The 15,252-nt window shown below is 35.2% G+C and overlaps 2 protein-coding genes across 4 annotated transcripts in view; one reads left to right on the forward strand and one right to left on the reverse strand.

Moving 5' to 3' along the window:
* Positions 1 to 225: 225 nt before the first annotated feature.
* Positions 226 to 7,956, reverse strand: LOC121878736. Of its 2 annotated transcripts, none has more exons than XM_042385091.1 (8): positions 7,859 to 7,956; positions 6,409 to 6,556; positions 6,049 to 6,181; positions 5,304 to 5,438; positions 4,679 to 4,717; positions 4,307 to 4,523; positions 2,151 to 2,347; positions 226 to 925 (listed from the first exon to the last, which is right to left on the reverse strand). In XM_042385091.1, exons 6-8 carry the CDS (start codon positions 4,491 to 4,493, stop codon positions 410 to 412), a joined length of 900 nt encoding a protein of 299 aa, XP_042241025.1. In that variant the 5' UTR covers positions 4,494 to 4,523; positions 4,679 to 4,717; positions 5,304 to 5,438; positions 6,049 to 6,181; positions 6,409 to 6,556; positions 7,859 to 7,956; the 3' UTR covers positions 226 to 409. The 2 variants fall into 2 exon arrangements, with proteins under 2 accessions (XP_042241025.1, XP_042241026.1); XM_042385092.1 differs by having other exon boundaries at positions 7,854 to 7,929.
* A 1,023-nt stretch (positions 7,957 to 8,979) lies between these two features.
* The window catches only part of LOC121878737 (brefeldin A-inhibited guanine nucleotide-exchange protein 3-like), a 57,065-nt gene continuing 50,792 nt past the window's right edge, over positions 8,980 to 15,252 (forward strand). Inside the window, exons 1-6 of one of the 2 annotated variants that reach the window (XM_042385093.1) lie at positions 8,980 to 9,046; positions 10,581 to 10,737; positions 11,125 to 11,261; positions 12,594 to 12,725; positions 13,749 to 13,914; positions 14,935 to 15,106. In XM_042385093.1, the coding sequence (XP_042241027.1) occupies positions 10,653 to 10,737; positions 11,125 to 11,261; positions 12,594 to 12,725; positions 13,749 to 13,914; positions 14,935 to 15,106 (692 nt within the window). In that variant the 5' untranslated portion in view covers positions 8,980 to 9,046; positions 10,581 to 10,652. The remainder of the gene's footprint in view (positions 9,047 to 10,580; positions 10,738 to 11,124; positions 11,262 to 12,593; positions 12,726 to 13,748; positions 13,915 to 14,934; positions 15,107 to 15,252) is intronic. The other variant, XM_042385094.1, reaches the window with a different exon arrangement.

The following is a 15,252-nucleotide window of genomic DNA, read 5'->3' on the forward strand; positions in this document are numbered from 1 at the left end:
TCAAGGCAGTGGAGTATATTTTTTAATTAACTGGACTTGTGCTGAACCTTTCTTCCACAACCAAAGTACTATTTAGAGATTTTTGTGATCAACAATGAAAATTTACTATACAATAACCTTATCACTAGTTAACTAAAAGTAATTGAAATGCTCATCGGAAAAGACGATAATTGAATAACTAGTGCAATAAAAGAGGCGGATTGATATCTTGAAAAACTTATCAAATTGTTGTTAAAAATTTTATTGTTTACTGTATAAGCATAGTTGCATTTTTAAAGGTGTGCAAGTGGGAATGAAAAAATTTGGGTTACTTTTTATATATTTACAGAAGATTTGCATAAAAAAAAAAGCTTCCAACACTACACAAAATTGTCAGGAGTTTACTACGAGACAGATCTACAGAAGTTACTTATTCCTTTTCTATTGTCATGTCTAATACTTGCCAAATATTTGTCATGACAGGCCAACGATTTCCTTCTGGCAAGCTACGAATTGCTGATGCCACAAATTTTCCAAAATGGTCGTACTGGTCTTCTTTCTTTTCAGTTATTTTATGAAGACAGGCAAGAGAGATGTTTAAAGCTTCCTCTGAATCTTGAGGTGAAATTCTCTTCCTTTTTTTCTTTGCAGAATAAGACTTGGTACATGATGGTACCAATGAACTTTCTATGCCAGGTTTGAAATGTACACTATTAAGATAATGTGAGGTGTCTTGTTCTGGGACTGTTGCTGCTGTAGGCGAGCATCTCTCCAATTCTGCTGGTGTTTGGAATAGTTCACAATTTTCAGTTGAAAGTTGTGTTATTGGGGTAAGAATTTTTGAGAGGTAGCTTGAATCCTCCTCCTCTTCACCTATGTATAGGCCTATTCCTCTGGTTTCCTTTGACCCTGCATTGTCGAAGTCTTCTACAGATGCTTCGGAGAGCTGTAAAAATCGGAAAATGAGTGGACTGTATAGAGGTGTATTACTATCAATTTTTGAGACGGATCCTTTTTTATGATGAAGCCTAAACCAGGCAACTAAAAAAAATACCTATAATAATGATTATTGCCGTATCTCAAAAGCATAGATTCTTCTAAAGAATTCACTAGTGCTTGAAACCCTACAAATTCAAAATATGGTACATAATAAATAGAAATACTGCACTACAATAAAACCTCCCCTAGAGGTCTAAAAGGTCAATTCCTAAGAAACTCCTAAATAATCTGCCTGCTGGTAATAATCCAGTGGGAACTTTTATGGAAAATTCCATAGGGATAAGAAAAAATTTTAAAATTACTCTCGGCAAGTAAAATTACAGCTCGGTAAACCCTAGATAACTCCCCATCTAATAGCTAGAAATTTCACTCTACTGAATGGATATGGTCTTGCAATGATATAAATCGGGAAAATGCCGAGATATATAAAATTATTTGGCAAACTCCATATATGGCCACCTACCATACCTGTGTCCCCTACCATGAATTGGTCTCCTCTGAGGCTTTATTCTTTCCTGCAGTGCTGGTAAGTGTTACTTTTTCTTACATTTAGTAATTAAATGTACACATGGGTCAACAATTAATTATTGTATTTTTGTGTAGAGTTTGCCTAGATAATTCTGCAAGGCCAGAACCCCATGTGTGCCGAGTTATCGAGGATGTACTATATTATCAGATATATTCAAAACTAATACTGTACTTGTATGGTGTATTTTTTTTATCATTTAGGTTTTTTAATTATATAGGATCTCAAAAGGTGCTTGTGCAAAATTTTAATGTAATCCATTTAACTATAATAACTTTATAACTGACATGCATGGATACCAACTATTATATACCCCTAAGAGTCAAAGTATTTGGCGAGTGAAAAGGCTTGAAAAGTATGGAAAGAATATGAGAAAAATTCAATGAATGGTCAGCTAGCCATCCTAATGATGGCTAGATAAACTTGAACCATACTACAACACAAATACCAATGAAAATAGCCAGCACAAGGAGGTAAGTTCAACCCTTGAGCTAGTCAACAAAGAGGGTGTATGTCCTATCTCTGTCATTCGCCAGTGATAAAAATTTCATGCCATAGTAAATGTTAGCTTGGTGGAAATAGTAGTAAAATAAGTCCATAGCATTTGATCATATAAACTTAAAATACTTTATACAGTAGTACTCACACTTTTGAATTTGGGTAAATTTGACACCAATGTATATTGATTTGAAGTGGTGTCATTGAGGAATAGCAGACTGGTAAAATGTTCCCATTCAGGAACCAATTCCTCTCCCACAAAAGCACCATTTTCTTTCACCTGCACACGCTTCAAAAGACGGCGGAAGTATTCCCTGAGATGATTAAATTTTACACGAACTGCATCTGTAAATCACAACAAAATGAAGTGCTGCTTTTAAAGTATTGCTTTATTACTTGTATTGCCTGGTGCAGTATACATCTTGATCTAGCACAGTAAAATTACCTGACATCCTCCTTAATGGATAAAGGATAATCTCTCCCTAGGAGAGTGCCACCTTTGAAGACAATGCCGTTATGATTTATGGCCACTTCAGTCTATACTCAAGTCTCGAGTATGTACAGTATATGAGAGAAAGACTCTTGACATATGACAAGGTGTTCAGTGTATGAAGTCTGATTGTGAAGAATAAAAATTTGAACAAAATATCAGTTGCATCCTGACATCACATTCCTTATCAGTCACTGTTGGCAGTTAGACATGGGTAGTTGGAGTTAAAATTTTGCTCTCCCAAACTGAACCAGCACCAGACAACAGTCAGGATAAGTAAGTTCAGACACTTCCCATGACTAGGTTTCACCACAGAGCTCTAACTTTCGTCTGCTGCTGAAGAACTTGTGCTAATGGTGGTGTAGCCTACATTTAAAAGTTTGCATTTGACAATGGTGGCTGGACAACTAATGTAACCACTTATTATCCCTTAAAATATCCCCATGTTGCAACACCCACCCTCTCCCATAAAGAAAGTATATTTACTATTTAAAGCTAGAAGCTACCAATCCATGTCTCTTCATTATCATGTACATACTGTACACTCACACCCACATTCAGCTGTCAACCCCATTGCTACAATTATAAATTTAAGCTGGAAAGTACTGTATTCATATTCCTAACCGAACCCAACTCAAGTAGTCAAAACTTTCTCGCCAGGCAATTTCAACTAAGGTAATTCTGTACTCTAGTTACCCTTTTCAATGTTATCTACTAATAATCACCAGGGCAAGGGAAAGTTGTACTGAGACTGATAGGAGCAAAAACTGACCCACTATCTGTGAAGTCACTGGTGTGCACCACTTCTACCCAACCTGGTTCCACTAAGACCAGACTCTACTTAATCATCAAAAACTAAATGGACCAAGTCCCTGAATTCATCCCATAATCAACAGTACTGTATGATCAAATTCAGTAAACATAGCTAAATGATATATTCCATGTCATTGAAATGAAAAAAATACTAATAGTGCAGTATGTTCTAAAATAACATAAAGCATATATCGGCAAACAACTTGCAGTGACCGAGTCATGCCCTTAAAATCCCTCTGCAGGGTACAATACCTGGAGTAATAGATTTAAGAACAAGCTCTAGTGACAGGAGGTCACTGTGATGTGGAAGAGGACTCAGTCTTCAACTGGATAGGATGAGCTGATCCTTGTGATGTCAGTTTGTAGCGGCCTAAAAAATAAGCAGATCAAAGAATCCCCCTTTTTTTTTTTTACAGCGGAAGCCTTTAGCGTAATACTTTTTAGGTTACCGCCATGCGACCTCCCTTGTTTTTTTATATCCATGATGAAGGTGACTGGTACAGTATTTATTTTTCAAACTTTTAGATTCTAATTACAAGTTGGGTCCCCGGTCCCAAGGATTCAATGCCTTAGACTTGCTGGCTACATAAATTTCTGCAACCCCAGCCTAAGTTATAAAACAATAATATAAAACTAAAGTATGTATACAAGAAATAAGGGTTTGGATAGAGAAGTTACTGCAATAAAGATTTAGACAGCCTGTATTGTGAGAAAGGAAAGTGGGAATAATACATTAGGGAGAGAAGGGGCAGAGAATATATAGTAGGTAAAGATAAGACAGCCTGGAGGTCAATTCTACAATGCCCACCCTCTACAGTGGAGCTGTCTTGAGTAGTGAGGGACCAAAGATAAGACTCAAAAGCCTCAAATCCACACACTGCTTAAAGTGATGTATGCCAAATTCTTAAGAGTTCCTCAATCAAATCGATTTCCTGTACATAATTTTATGACCAAATTATATAAATATATTGTCAACAGTAGGAAAAAACCAATGGTCTTACCTCCTGTCATGGCATGAGGAGGAATATCTGGGAATTCTTGAAGTAACTGTTGGGCAATTTCATCATATTCTTGTTTCTTAAGAGATTTTCTGCTGTAATATTCATTAGTGGAGTCCCAAAGAATCCTCCGTTCTCGAATTAACTTTATGAGTGTGCTTTCTGTTCGGTAATTCCAACGCATCTTCATTCTGCCTTGGGCAAGATTTCCCAATTTGTTCTTGATTATGAAGAAGAAAGAGGGAGAGGCAGACAACTTACAGATACAGATAACTTCATTGGGCGCAAATGAGAATGTTTATCATAAGCTCTAATCGTATCTGAAATACTGTACTGTACAGGTACTTTTCAGTTTGGTTTCAAAATATTACTTACTGTAATTCTATTGGGCAGCAAGTCTACCAGCTACAGCACCTGGGCAGAGAATAATAATGGTTTAAGTTTTAACAAAAGAGGTACCAGAAACTTATCCTAGCCTACATATTCAGTTATGTCAATATATTTTTCTCTATAGTTGGGCTGCCCTTTTGTACAGTATGTGGACAATGATAAACGGTAAAAAAAAAAAAAATACGGTAATAATAAAAAAAAAAAATGTGTTGCAGCACAGGGTGGCCAAGATGAAGAGCAACGGTGACTTCCACTTATGATGTCACTTGTTATCTCATTACTGTACTTGCATTACCAGATATTCCCTTAAAAACAAGGGTTCCAAGTTATCTGCATAATTTTTTCACTGCTTCATATAATCCAGCATCAAACCTCTCGAGTATAACTTCTTATTCTCATATACATTTCCTGAATTTCAATACAAATGATCGTGTAATTTGGTAATTAAGAACTCGTGTTATGATAGTCTGGTAATATTATCATTAAGATCTCCCCATGTGAAGTAGAACTGGTAATGTCATAAACAACCTCTCATACTCAAAAAATCAGGAACTGATAATTTTATAATTAAGGTTCTCAATCAACATGAAAACTGGTTGTAAATCCTCACGTGACAAAGCCACAGCAGCAGTGTTGTCAGGCTTAGTTCCTACATCTGATTTATCATTTGTGAAGTTATTCTTCAAAATTCGATCATCTGATAATTGACTGATGCCTGCATTAGATGCTTTCAACTCCAGGGGTTCTGAAAAACAATTACAAATTATATTTCCAAGTACTGTAACTTTAAAATGTATAAGTGAGAAAACACTGGTACCCAATTAAGGAAAAGATCATTAAACTTGCCACAACTAATCTTAATCATTAAATAACAGATGAGCTCATCTACAGGAACAAATTGTCTCCAATAAGTAGCAAAGTAAGGCTGGAACAGAAAACATTCAGCAATTTGGCCATTACATAAAATTCATGTGCATAATATATACAAAGTTTTATACTGTACTGTGGACTTACTATAATACAGGGTATATTAAATAATGTGATTTCTAAGGTACACAAATATTCCCTCCCCTACATATACTGTATGTACCGATACATTTTGTGACTCCATTAACTCCTCTAAAGAGCGAATCTGTGTCTTAAGTACTGTACTGTACTTACCTGCGCTCCTTCCATGCCATCATGTCTTCACCTAATCAGATTTTTTTTTATCATATCTCCTTCAAAGTCAAATTTCTTCTCACCATCCACCCATCCACTCTTGTACAATAATATATTTACAGTATAAACCTTGTGGAACTATAGCAAACCAGAAAATATGTTTTAAAGACTTTGCTCATATATTGTAAACTTGCCTTTTTTTTTTATAGATAATACAATGTCTTGTTCCTGATCATGTTGTAAGTCTGGGAGCTGGACAACTTCAGGGAGAGTCTTTACAGGTTTCCAACTTTGAAGAATACACACTCTAGTCTTAAGAGGGACTTCCTGCAATATAGGAACAGTACTGTGCAATCTTTATCATCAATCTGAAATTCCATGATCAGCCTAAACAGAGAAGAAGAAAGGGGAGAAAGCAAAGGAAGGTATTGAACACGATTATTGTATCTACTTATTTTTCAAGAATATTTTCTAAATACTGTATAGTTAGAATTTTAAATCATGATTACCCATTTACTAAAATATCCTCAAGAATAAACTCCAACACTATATACCTCAGGATACCCATCTTTCATATTGGCTGGCAGGTGCTGCAGGACTGTAAAAACATTCTTCTTGTGATGGTCTAATTAACATAGGTGTCAGCTAGGTAATGCTTGCAAGTTTGGCATTGTATTATGATAAAATTCATCCTTGGAGTATCTGCAATATGAAAAATTTATCTTGCTACCGGTAATTAGAAACTCCTTCGAACACATTCATAAAACTTATAAGTGGTGATGACCAATTAAAAAATCCTACTTTATATACATACCCAGTATTCTCTTTCTCTCTCTCTATAGTATATTGGTATGTTTTGATTATTGTTAATGCATCTATTGTATATTAGTCGTATGTACTGTATAAACATGTTCTATGTGCACCGAGATGGATGATTGCAAGCTATTTTGACATATAGTGGCACAGATAAATATTCCGTTTAATGTTTATTAACACACACTTATGGTTTTGTTGTCATTCTAGCTATATGATGAAATGACAGTGAACATAAAACCATATTCTTGTGTCTACAAACAACACACAGCCTTGCAGCTACTCATACTGTAGAGAGCCCACATCACCACCATCCACCTCAGTACAGGCCTCTCCTAGCATCCTGTTCAAAGTTACCAAATAAGAAGTTCTATTTTCTTACCAAAAAGTTTGTCTTCCCTTCAAATTTACTTGAAGGGAACAGACAAGAGGGAAAGGTCACTTTGGGATATCATCATAGATTCTCCACTAGATCGCTGTTGAATCATCGAGTTGACTACTCTTACCTCTACCAGAGCACCTTCGGACTACTAGACAGTACCTTCATTACCAGTACTAAAGTTATACGCAAACAACACCCAACAGTCGCTGACAGCCTTTCTCAGCAGGTTCATAACTCTTATGTAATTTCTTAAAATCTTTCCCTTTGTCATTCTTGGCATACCCATGGCTCTCCTCCCCTGCATGCATTTAGAATCAAGTATGTCTTGACCCTTGTGGTCTCCTCCATTCTCTTTCAATAACCGAATCATCTAAGCCTACCTCAACAATTTACACAAAACCTCAACAAGACTGTCAATACCCAGCCACCATCGTAGTGCTCTGATAATGGTTTCAGATTTCGAATTTTCACATGATGTTTTCAAGAGAACTTGTGAATATAGCTAACAGTGAAACATACGTAGCCTAATAGGTTAATCTTATAACACGAGATTAATATTGAATGTACTAACTTTTCACTTTTAGTAATCAGTCCGAGAAAATTATTATTTACATTTACTTTTTTTTGGCTTACTGACTCTTGATATACGAGACCATTTAAAGGACATGTATAAAAACAACAGCTGGGTGGTAATTATCAACGATTTTACCGTCATTGTGATTAAAATTAAATGAAACATTGACAACAATGTTTAATAAGAATAATATACTTAAAATAACATAATAATGCAACGCTACACATTACTGTACATCAAGACGCGGGCGACCTGCAGCAGCTGATTGAGAAAAGATCACAAAAACATTAACTGGCAGTCTATTTAGTGCTGCCGTCTTCAGGTATTCTGATGTTTTAAAAATACTTAAACATGCATTTAAAACATTATTGATGTATACATATATGATTTTTGTATTTCCTCCGTTTTGTAAGGTATTCATTTTCTATCTAAATAAATCGCTTAATATTGTACGAATCAAATAAGATTATGGTGACCCTGGAAGATCGCCAAGAAACGTTTGCTACGGAAAATCGTGTCTTAAATTCTAGGTAAAATTAACCCAAACCTGTAAAAGACAACTGACATTTATACAGTAATATTTTATATTTTCAACATCTATATCGCATTGTTGGTAAATATGAGGCAAACTCTTAGGGAACTTTTTAAATTTAACACAACAAATTAAGTATAAAATTGTATAATTTCATAATTACCCTGTATCTCTGGTGCTCTGGACTCTTCTTTCACTAACACTTGACAATAAAGGTGATAACCGCTCGAATTGGCAGGAAGACGATTAGAAGTGAAATGATAATAATAATAAAAAATTAACAGTTGAAATAAAGAAAAATAAAACTATTTGCTAAGAACAGACCAAGAATCACGTATATTGTCACTTAATTTTAAATCTCATTCGAAGGAGACCAATAAGACAAGGAGAGTCAATAGAAATTTAAAGAGCTGCCAATAGGAGCTTTGCAAAGCGAACTAGTTTTGTGCATTGGATTCTGAGGACACCTATGAAAGCACTAAAAAGTGTACAGTACTTGTGACATGTTTTGTTGAATTGAGGTTCTCAGTATTTATAATAATTCATATAAATTAACAATGTGTTATTTAATTAAAAATATAAGTATAACGAGCGAAATTTCACGAGTAAATCCATACGTCAGCAAGATATCCCACGCATTTTCGCATTTTCTGCAAATATTTTACTAATATTAAATTTCAAATACAAAATTCAAGTATAATATACAAAAACTTAGTGATATTATGGTATTTCAAGAAATGTATCCCTTGAAATAGATTTAAAATGACGAAGAAAATAAGGTAGAGAATGTAATCCCCTACACTGTTCTCGTGTTGTCACTAGTACACTAACAGCTGTCAGCGGCGGCACCAGGACCCCTGTGTACCAACAACTACCTTAATATTTACCAAGGTTGTCATTATATAAGCCGATAGTCATGTTTATTCCGGGAACCACTCTAAATGACAGATATTTAGAGATTATAGTTGCAATACGTAACACTATGGTTATCTTAATCTAAAATTTTCAAAATATGTTCAGATTTTGAAGTATATGGGAGATAGAAGTCTAGTTTATTTTCGGTGATTCCATATATTTTTTTATTGAATTATTCAGTGAGAAGTGAGATGGAAGGAGTAATTCAATACTATATAAAAAAGAATCTGTCATATTAGAGAGCCACTTAGCACTGTTCAAGGAGTCCCAAACTAGAGTTACAAGAAAAGTCTTTATTAGCCCCCCAAAAAGGAAAGATTAATTCAGCCATTTATAACTTGTACAATGACTGTTTCCATGGCAAGTTCTTAATTTATTTTGTATGCTGTGAAAATGTGTCCGGTTTTCGGTTAGGTATTTTTTTTAACACTAGGAGTTGATAAAATTGGACGAAACTTTGTGGAAACGGTAATTACAATCTATTAAATAGATAATTGTAAATGATCATCTATTCAGTGTTATTAGGTATGTTTCAAAATGGTTTTCTGGTAAGTTAGGTACCTAGGTTTCTTTACATTAGGTTGGTTTGGTCAAGTTCTAATAGGTTATGTGCATTCTCTTTTCCATTTATCTGTTTAATAGATTGTTAATAACATTTCCACAAAGTTATGTCCAATTCTAGTAACTCCTTCTGGTGTTAGTATAAAAAACCTAGCACCTAACCGACAACTCGACAAATATCCTCAGCATATTTTGTGTTGCCATATATAAATAGGGTTGCCAGTCATCCAATATACTTATGTATATCTTTTAGGGCAGGTTTGAATTATATGTTAAACATCTGCTCCAAAACATCGGAAAATAAAGTGGCAGAGCAGAGTTTTTTTGTTTTTTTTTTGCGCACAGAAAAGGTGTGGCAGCTGTATGCGAAACGTCAGTTTATTGGTACAGCAGCCTAATGCTAACCTAACCTGACAGTACCTGTAACTGTCAAGCAGGAGCATCCGAGCATAAAATTGTGCTGGCATCCTTTCAAGAGGCTGTTCTTTTGTAGATGGAACATTATGACTTCACATATATTGTAATATTCAACAGTGCTTTATACATTATGCTGGTCAGACTCTGGTCTATAATTACCCATGCGTGACCGATCTTCCTTCTTGAATATAAGACTTATTTATGCCAATTTCTAATCATTAGGGATCTTTTATTCATTCACACATCTGGAGTTCAAGATTTAAGGGATTTTGAGTGTTTGTAATACAACTCTTCTAACTCCTTGGGATATTTTCCTGTAGCAATCGAAATATTCCAAATTAATGTCTGAATTTTATCCCTCAGTCTAATTATTGATATGGAATGGAATTTATCAAAAGATATTATAAGGGAAATACATCTACAAGTTACAGGACTAATGTTCAGGAAGTTAGCAATGAGCAATCAGTAAACTGTGATTCATTGTCATCCACCATGTTGCTTAGCTGTATTCATGATGAATTATGACTTGCAGGGAAAAATGATGGCAGTTACTGAGTACTTTAACTAGTGTGCGTGTGTGAGAAAGCCTCTCCCGTCAACCACTATGGAGGAGGTTTTAGATCAGCTTCTTCGTGAAACTTCACCCAACAAGCATGTTCAGATTCGTCAGGTCTGCACAGAAGCTCGTGGTAAGCCTTAAACATTTTATATTTTTTTTTTAATTAAGAACTTTATCATATTTATTGTGATACTTTATTATTTTTTTAGTCCTTTTGGATATTATCTTCTCTGGTATATCCCTGTATATTTATACATTTATTTATTAGGTTGCTGCTTCAATATGTATAAATTCTTTAGCAATCACCCTGTTTCTCTGTACATTACTTAACTACTGTATTATCTTACATGTTTGCTGTGCAGGTATAGTACAGCCTAACCATGCAACAGGTTAAGCTATTGCAATGGAAACCAAAAGTAATATGAAAGGACACTTTAAGAGGGCACTCTATGTGTGCAAGAGGCGAATACAATTTATTACAGTACGTGTACTATGTATTAATTGTCTTGTTTTACAGACTTGCTGGAAAACCAGGCTGGGCTGCTGCGTTCCCCACCACATGAATTACGGGCTTTATGTCTGAGGGCACTGCAACTAGCCCTGGAAACTCGCCAGTCCAAGCATGTGACTTTAGCTGTTTCTGGATTTTATAAGGTAATACAGTTTTGTACTGTACTTCCGTAGATCTCTTGGTGAAATCATTTCTAAAATCAGTTGATTATTGACAAGAACACAGCATTGAATGGTCTTTAGGGATGAAAATTTTGCTGATGGGTTTTGTGCATAAAGTGGCTGAGATAAACTACTGTAGATAGATATTTAGGGCCTTGTTGAGGAAGATGAGTACCATAGCAGAACAGATGTCACTGCAATGAGAGTAAATGAATGAAAAAAAAGAAGTGTGTTTGCTCTTGATTCTGGACACCCTGTGTCATTGTGGGAATATTCTGAAGAAAATGCTTTTATCCTTTTACTTTTTTTATTCTTTTGAGAATGCATGATTTGATAACCTTTTAATTCTTCCTTGTTATCATGGCTGTCACTAGCTACCAAAATGATTCAGAGCCCGAGCTCTCCACAACAACTCTGCCATTTTGGATTCATTTGGGGTCTTTCCTACACTACATATATTTATTAAAGTTGGTTGATGCAAAGGCAAAGGTAGTTGGAAATCTAACATAGCTTTTCCATTGTAACAAAATAATAAAACCATTCACATATACATATGTAAATCTCGCCAATAAAAGACTGATGCTGAATGTCTCACTTCATTGATCTTGATTTGGTTTGGGGCATGTGCCCCACGTGACAATACTTAACGATGCCCCTGCTTGTTCCTGTGTCTCAGTACAAGCAAGTAGTTATAGCTTCACTAATGAAATAGTTTTGTATAAGAATTTCTTCAACAACTTTGCTCTTAATTCACTTTTTAGTACCTGGTAATGTAGATGCAGACAATGGTTAGAACAGGGTAAAATAGTTGCTTGTGTGACCATCCCTCAGGACCTAGAGGAAAAAAAGGCTGAAAAAATATGAGCCTGGGATGGGGAAGAAGAAGGAGCAAGATATAAAATGAAGTCAGATGAATGCATTAACTGATAACCTCACTTTATTCATAGATACTGTACGTACAGTATTCATACAACAGTCAATAACCCTCTTTTGATGAATATTCACAAAGGATTTGATGACCTTAGTGTTTTTTGTGCGACTAACTATTTAAAAATGCATTTAACCCTTAAGCCCCGGGTTAGGGTGTTGCTGGCAGTAACCCCCCCCCTCCCCCCCTTGCCGCTGCCGCGGGTATAAATCAAGAATCAACTTTTCCAAAAATAATGAAAAAAATTAAATAAATGGGCGGGAAAATAGGCAGACGTTCTGGAACGTCACCCTGGGCGCACTGGTCGGACTTTTGGAACGTCACCTGGGGCCTGAGGGTTAAACAAAACATAACTAAATAACATTATGGTCAAAATATGCTTTCAGTTGCTTCGTGACACACAGTTCCATAGTGGATATGAGGAAGATGATGAAACAATGTGGCTGCCTTGTCAGCTGCTGGGGGCCATACAAAGCCTTCCATTACATTCAGAAGACACACAAGTGGAACTTCTAAAAGTAAGCATTTTTTACGGTATTCTTCGTACTGTATTATGTTTAGAGTACAGTATTGTACAGTATAATAAAAAAATCTTGATAAGCATGGGATATTTGAAGGATCAGTTATGGTATGGAAGTATTAAGTTTATGTATGATATTTTAAATTTGGGTGTTTATGACAAACTAAACATGTACAGGTAATTACGGTAGTATTAATGAAAAAAATTATTGGGATAATATAGGTATGTATATTGTACTTTCCTTTGTTTACCTAGATATTTGAGAGTTAGTTGGGCTGTTATGACAAGGTGGTTGGGAAATGACTGCATATCTTTTTGCAACAGAGGTAGCATGGTGCTTATGTTTGGTTGCTGGTGATGTGAAACTAGTGCTAAGAAACTTGATAATATGCTGAATATTAAAATTTTCCTCATTTTATACTTTCCTACCTGTCTGGAATCATAGCATCTTTGATTACCTGTAGCAATTGAATTTTAGTTTCATATCTCTATTAAAAATTACTTTATGTTAAGGTTCTTGTACAGTCTCGTTCAAGATTATGGTAACTCAAGGCTGTTTGTTTACTATAGTTTGCAGATTTTTCAATCTGCAAACTATAAACCACATTGTGCACACATAACATGAGAGTGCTTTTAATGATTTTTTATCCACTTCATTAGCTAATAATTATTCAATGGTGAAGCTTCTCACATGTAAGTAGTCCTGGGTCTAATTCCTAGCCAGACTTAATTGTTGGGTTTCCCAACTACATTAGTACACTAACCTTTTCACATTCATCAATAAAGTAAATATATTACAGTATTGGCTATTCTTTCTAATGGTGGAGAACCTCATAGTAAATTAGCGTCTTACCAAAGGGTCTTGGGAACCCATTAGCTGCTGAATGCTAAAGACCTGTCTGGTCACTTTGAATCACAGCTAGAAAACACAAACCCGATTGAAAAAGATGAAATTAACACTTTGTTTAATATTCATTGTTTAAAGTTTTCTAATTGTCTGAATTGACCATGAATTTTGCAGGTTGTGCTGAACATGAGTTGTGTTCAAGGTATCACCATCTCAGGGCAGGTGGTAACGCAGGTGGTAGGGGTGTGTGGCCTGGCATATGGCCGTGGGGGGGCAGCCTTGCGAACTGCTGCCCAATCTGCTGCCTCCCAGACTATTGCTCATCTTGTGAGGCAACTCAGTGAGTCTTCATTTGAATATCTATGTCATTTTATAAATAAAAACTTACATTACAGTACTCTGTATACGCATTAATAGTTTTTTATTTACTTTTATGTTTTCATATGATACTGTACTGTACTGTACTAAGCACAAAAACATTAATATTTGATGCACATAATCTTTCTATTAAACATACAAACCTAACCTTTTACATGTAATTAATTTCACTTTCCACCTTTTCTCTTACCTCAGTACTTTTCAGGAATATACAAACCGAGGAATACTGCACACACACAGTGAACTCTTGACCATGCACCAACATATTATCCTGTATTTCTAGTATTGTATAGGATCTGCCTAATGCAGAGGAATTACATAAAATATCTGCCATGGAAAGAGCTGCAATCAGATGTTTTATGGCAGAGCATTGTACAGTATCTTTATCACTTGTGGATTACAATTGATGTCAAGCAATCATGAGAGCATTTTGGACTATGCTTAATGTTGGTGGAAGAAATAGTCATTCAGTAGTAAGATACAATCCTTAAAATACATTGTTCTTTGGTTCATTATTTCATAATTGTATCTTACTGTACTGTATATAGTTTTGAAGAAGAAATTTTTAGGCAAAAAGTAGGAGGTTGATTTAAACACAAGTAACATCTTTGAAGGCTTCAAATCCATATGTTGTGAAAAGGGGGAACAAGCTGTAGATATCACAAGAGTCTTAGGCTTTGTGTATAACATAAATTCTGGTGTTTTCATTTGTTTAATAAGAAAAGCTTCATCAAAAGTAAGCCTTGATATTTCTAGAAGTTTCACCTCATGGTCTCTCATTTTTTCTTTTCTTTTTTAGTCTCAATATGGAAAACAGGCTTGGGCAGGTTGATTAATGTGAACATATTGGTACTGTTTTCTGTAGTGGGACACAAAGTATTGGTATTAGGTAATTAAGACTGATATGTGAACAGAAAATAGTCTCGGAATGTGATGTGACACTCCTGGTTCCTGATGGTCAAACATATTGCCATGTTTACAGAAGAAGAAAGTGAAGAGCAAGAGAAGATACTACTTAATAAATGCAGAGGTGGACAGGACAGCTCCCATGATGGAGGAACAGATGAAGAAGAGAATGAATACATAGCTCCTGCATATGATGAAATTGTACCAGTCATAAATTTGATTGCTGATAAACTGGTGGAAGCTAATAAGTAAGGAATAAATGTACAGTATAATACTGTATGTTTTTAAATCTTTTTTTCTTTCAAATAACTAGATTTGTCTCATTTATTTCATTGTCAGAATCTAAGTAACATTTTGAACATGTTTTATCAAATGCCTGTATCACATATCTGGG

Source organism: Homarus americanus, unplaced genomic scaffold (assembly GCF_018991925.1).
Source record: "Homarus americanus isolate GMGI-L3 unplaced genomic scaffold, GMGI_Hamer_2.0 scaffold2558, whole genome shotgun sequence".
NCBI lineage: Eukaryota > Metazoa > Arthropoda > Malacostraca > Decapoda > Nephropidae > Homarus > Homarus americanus.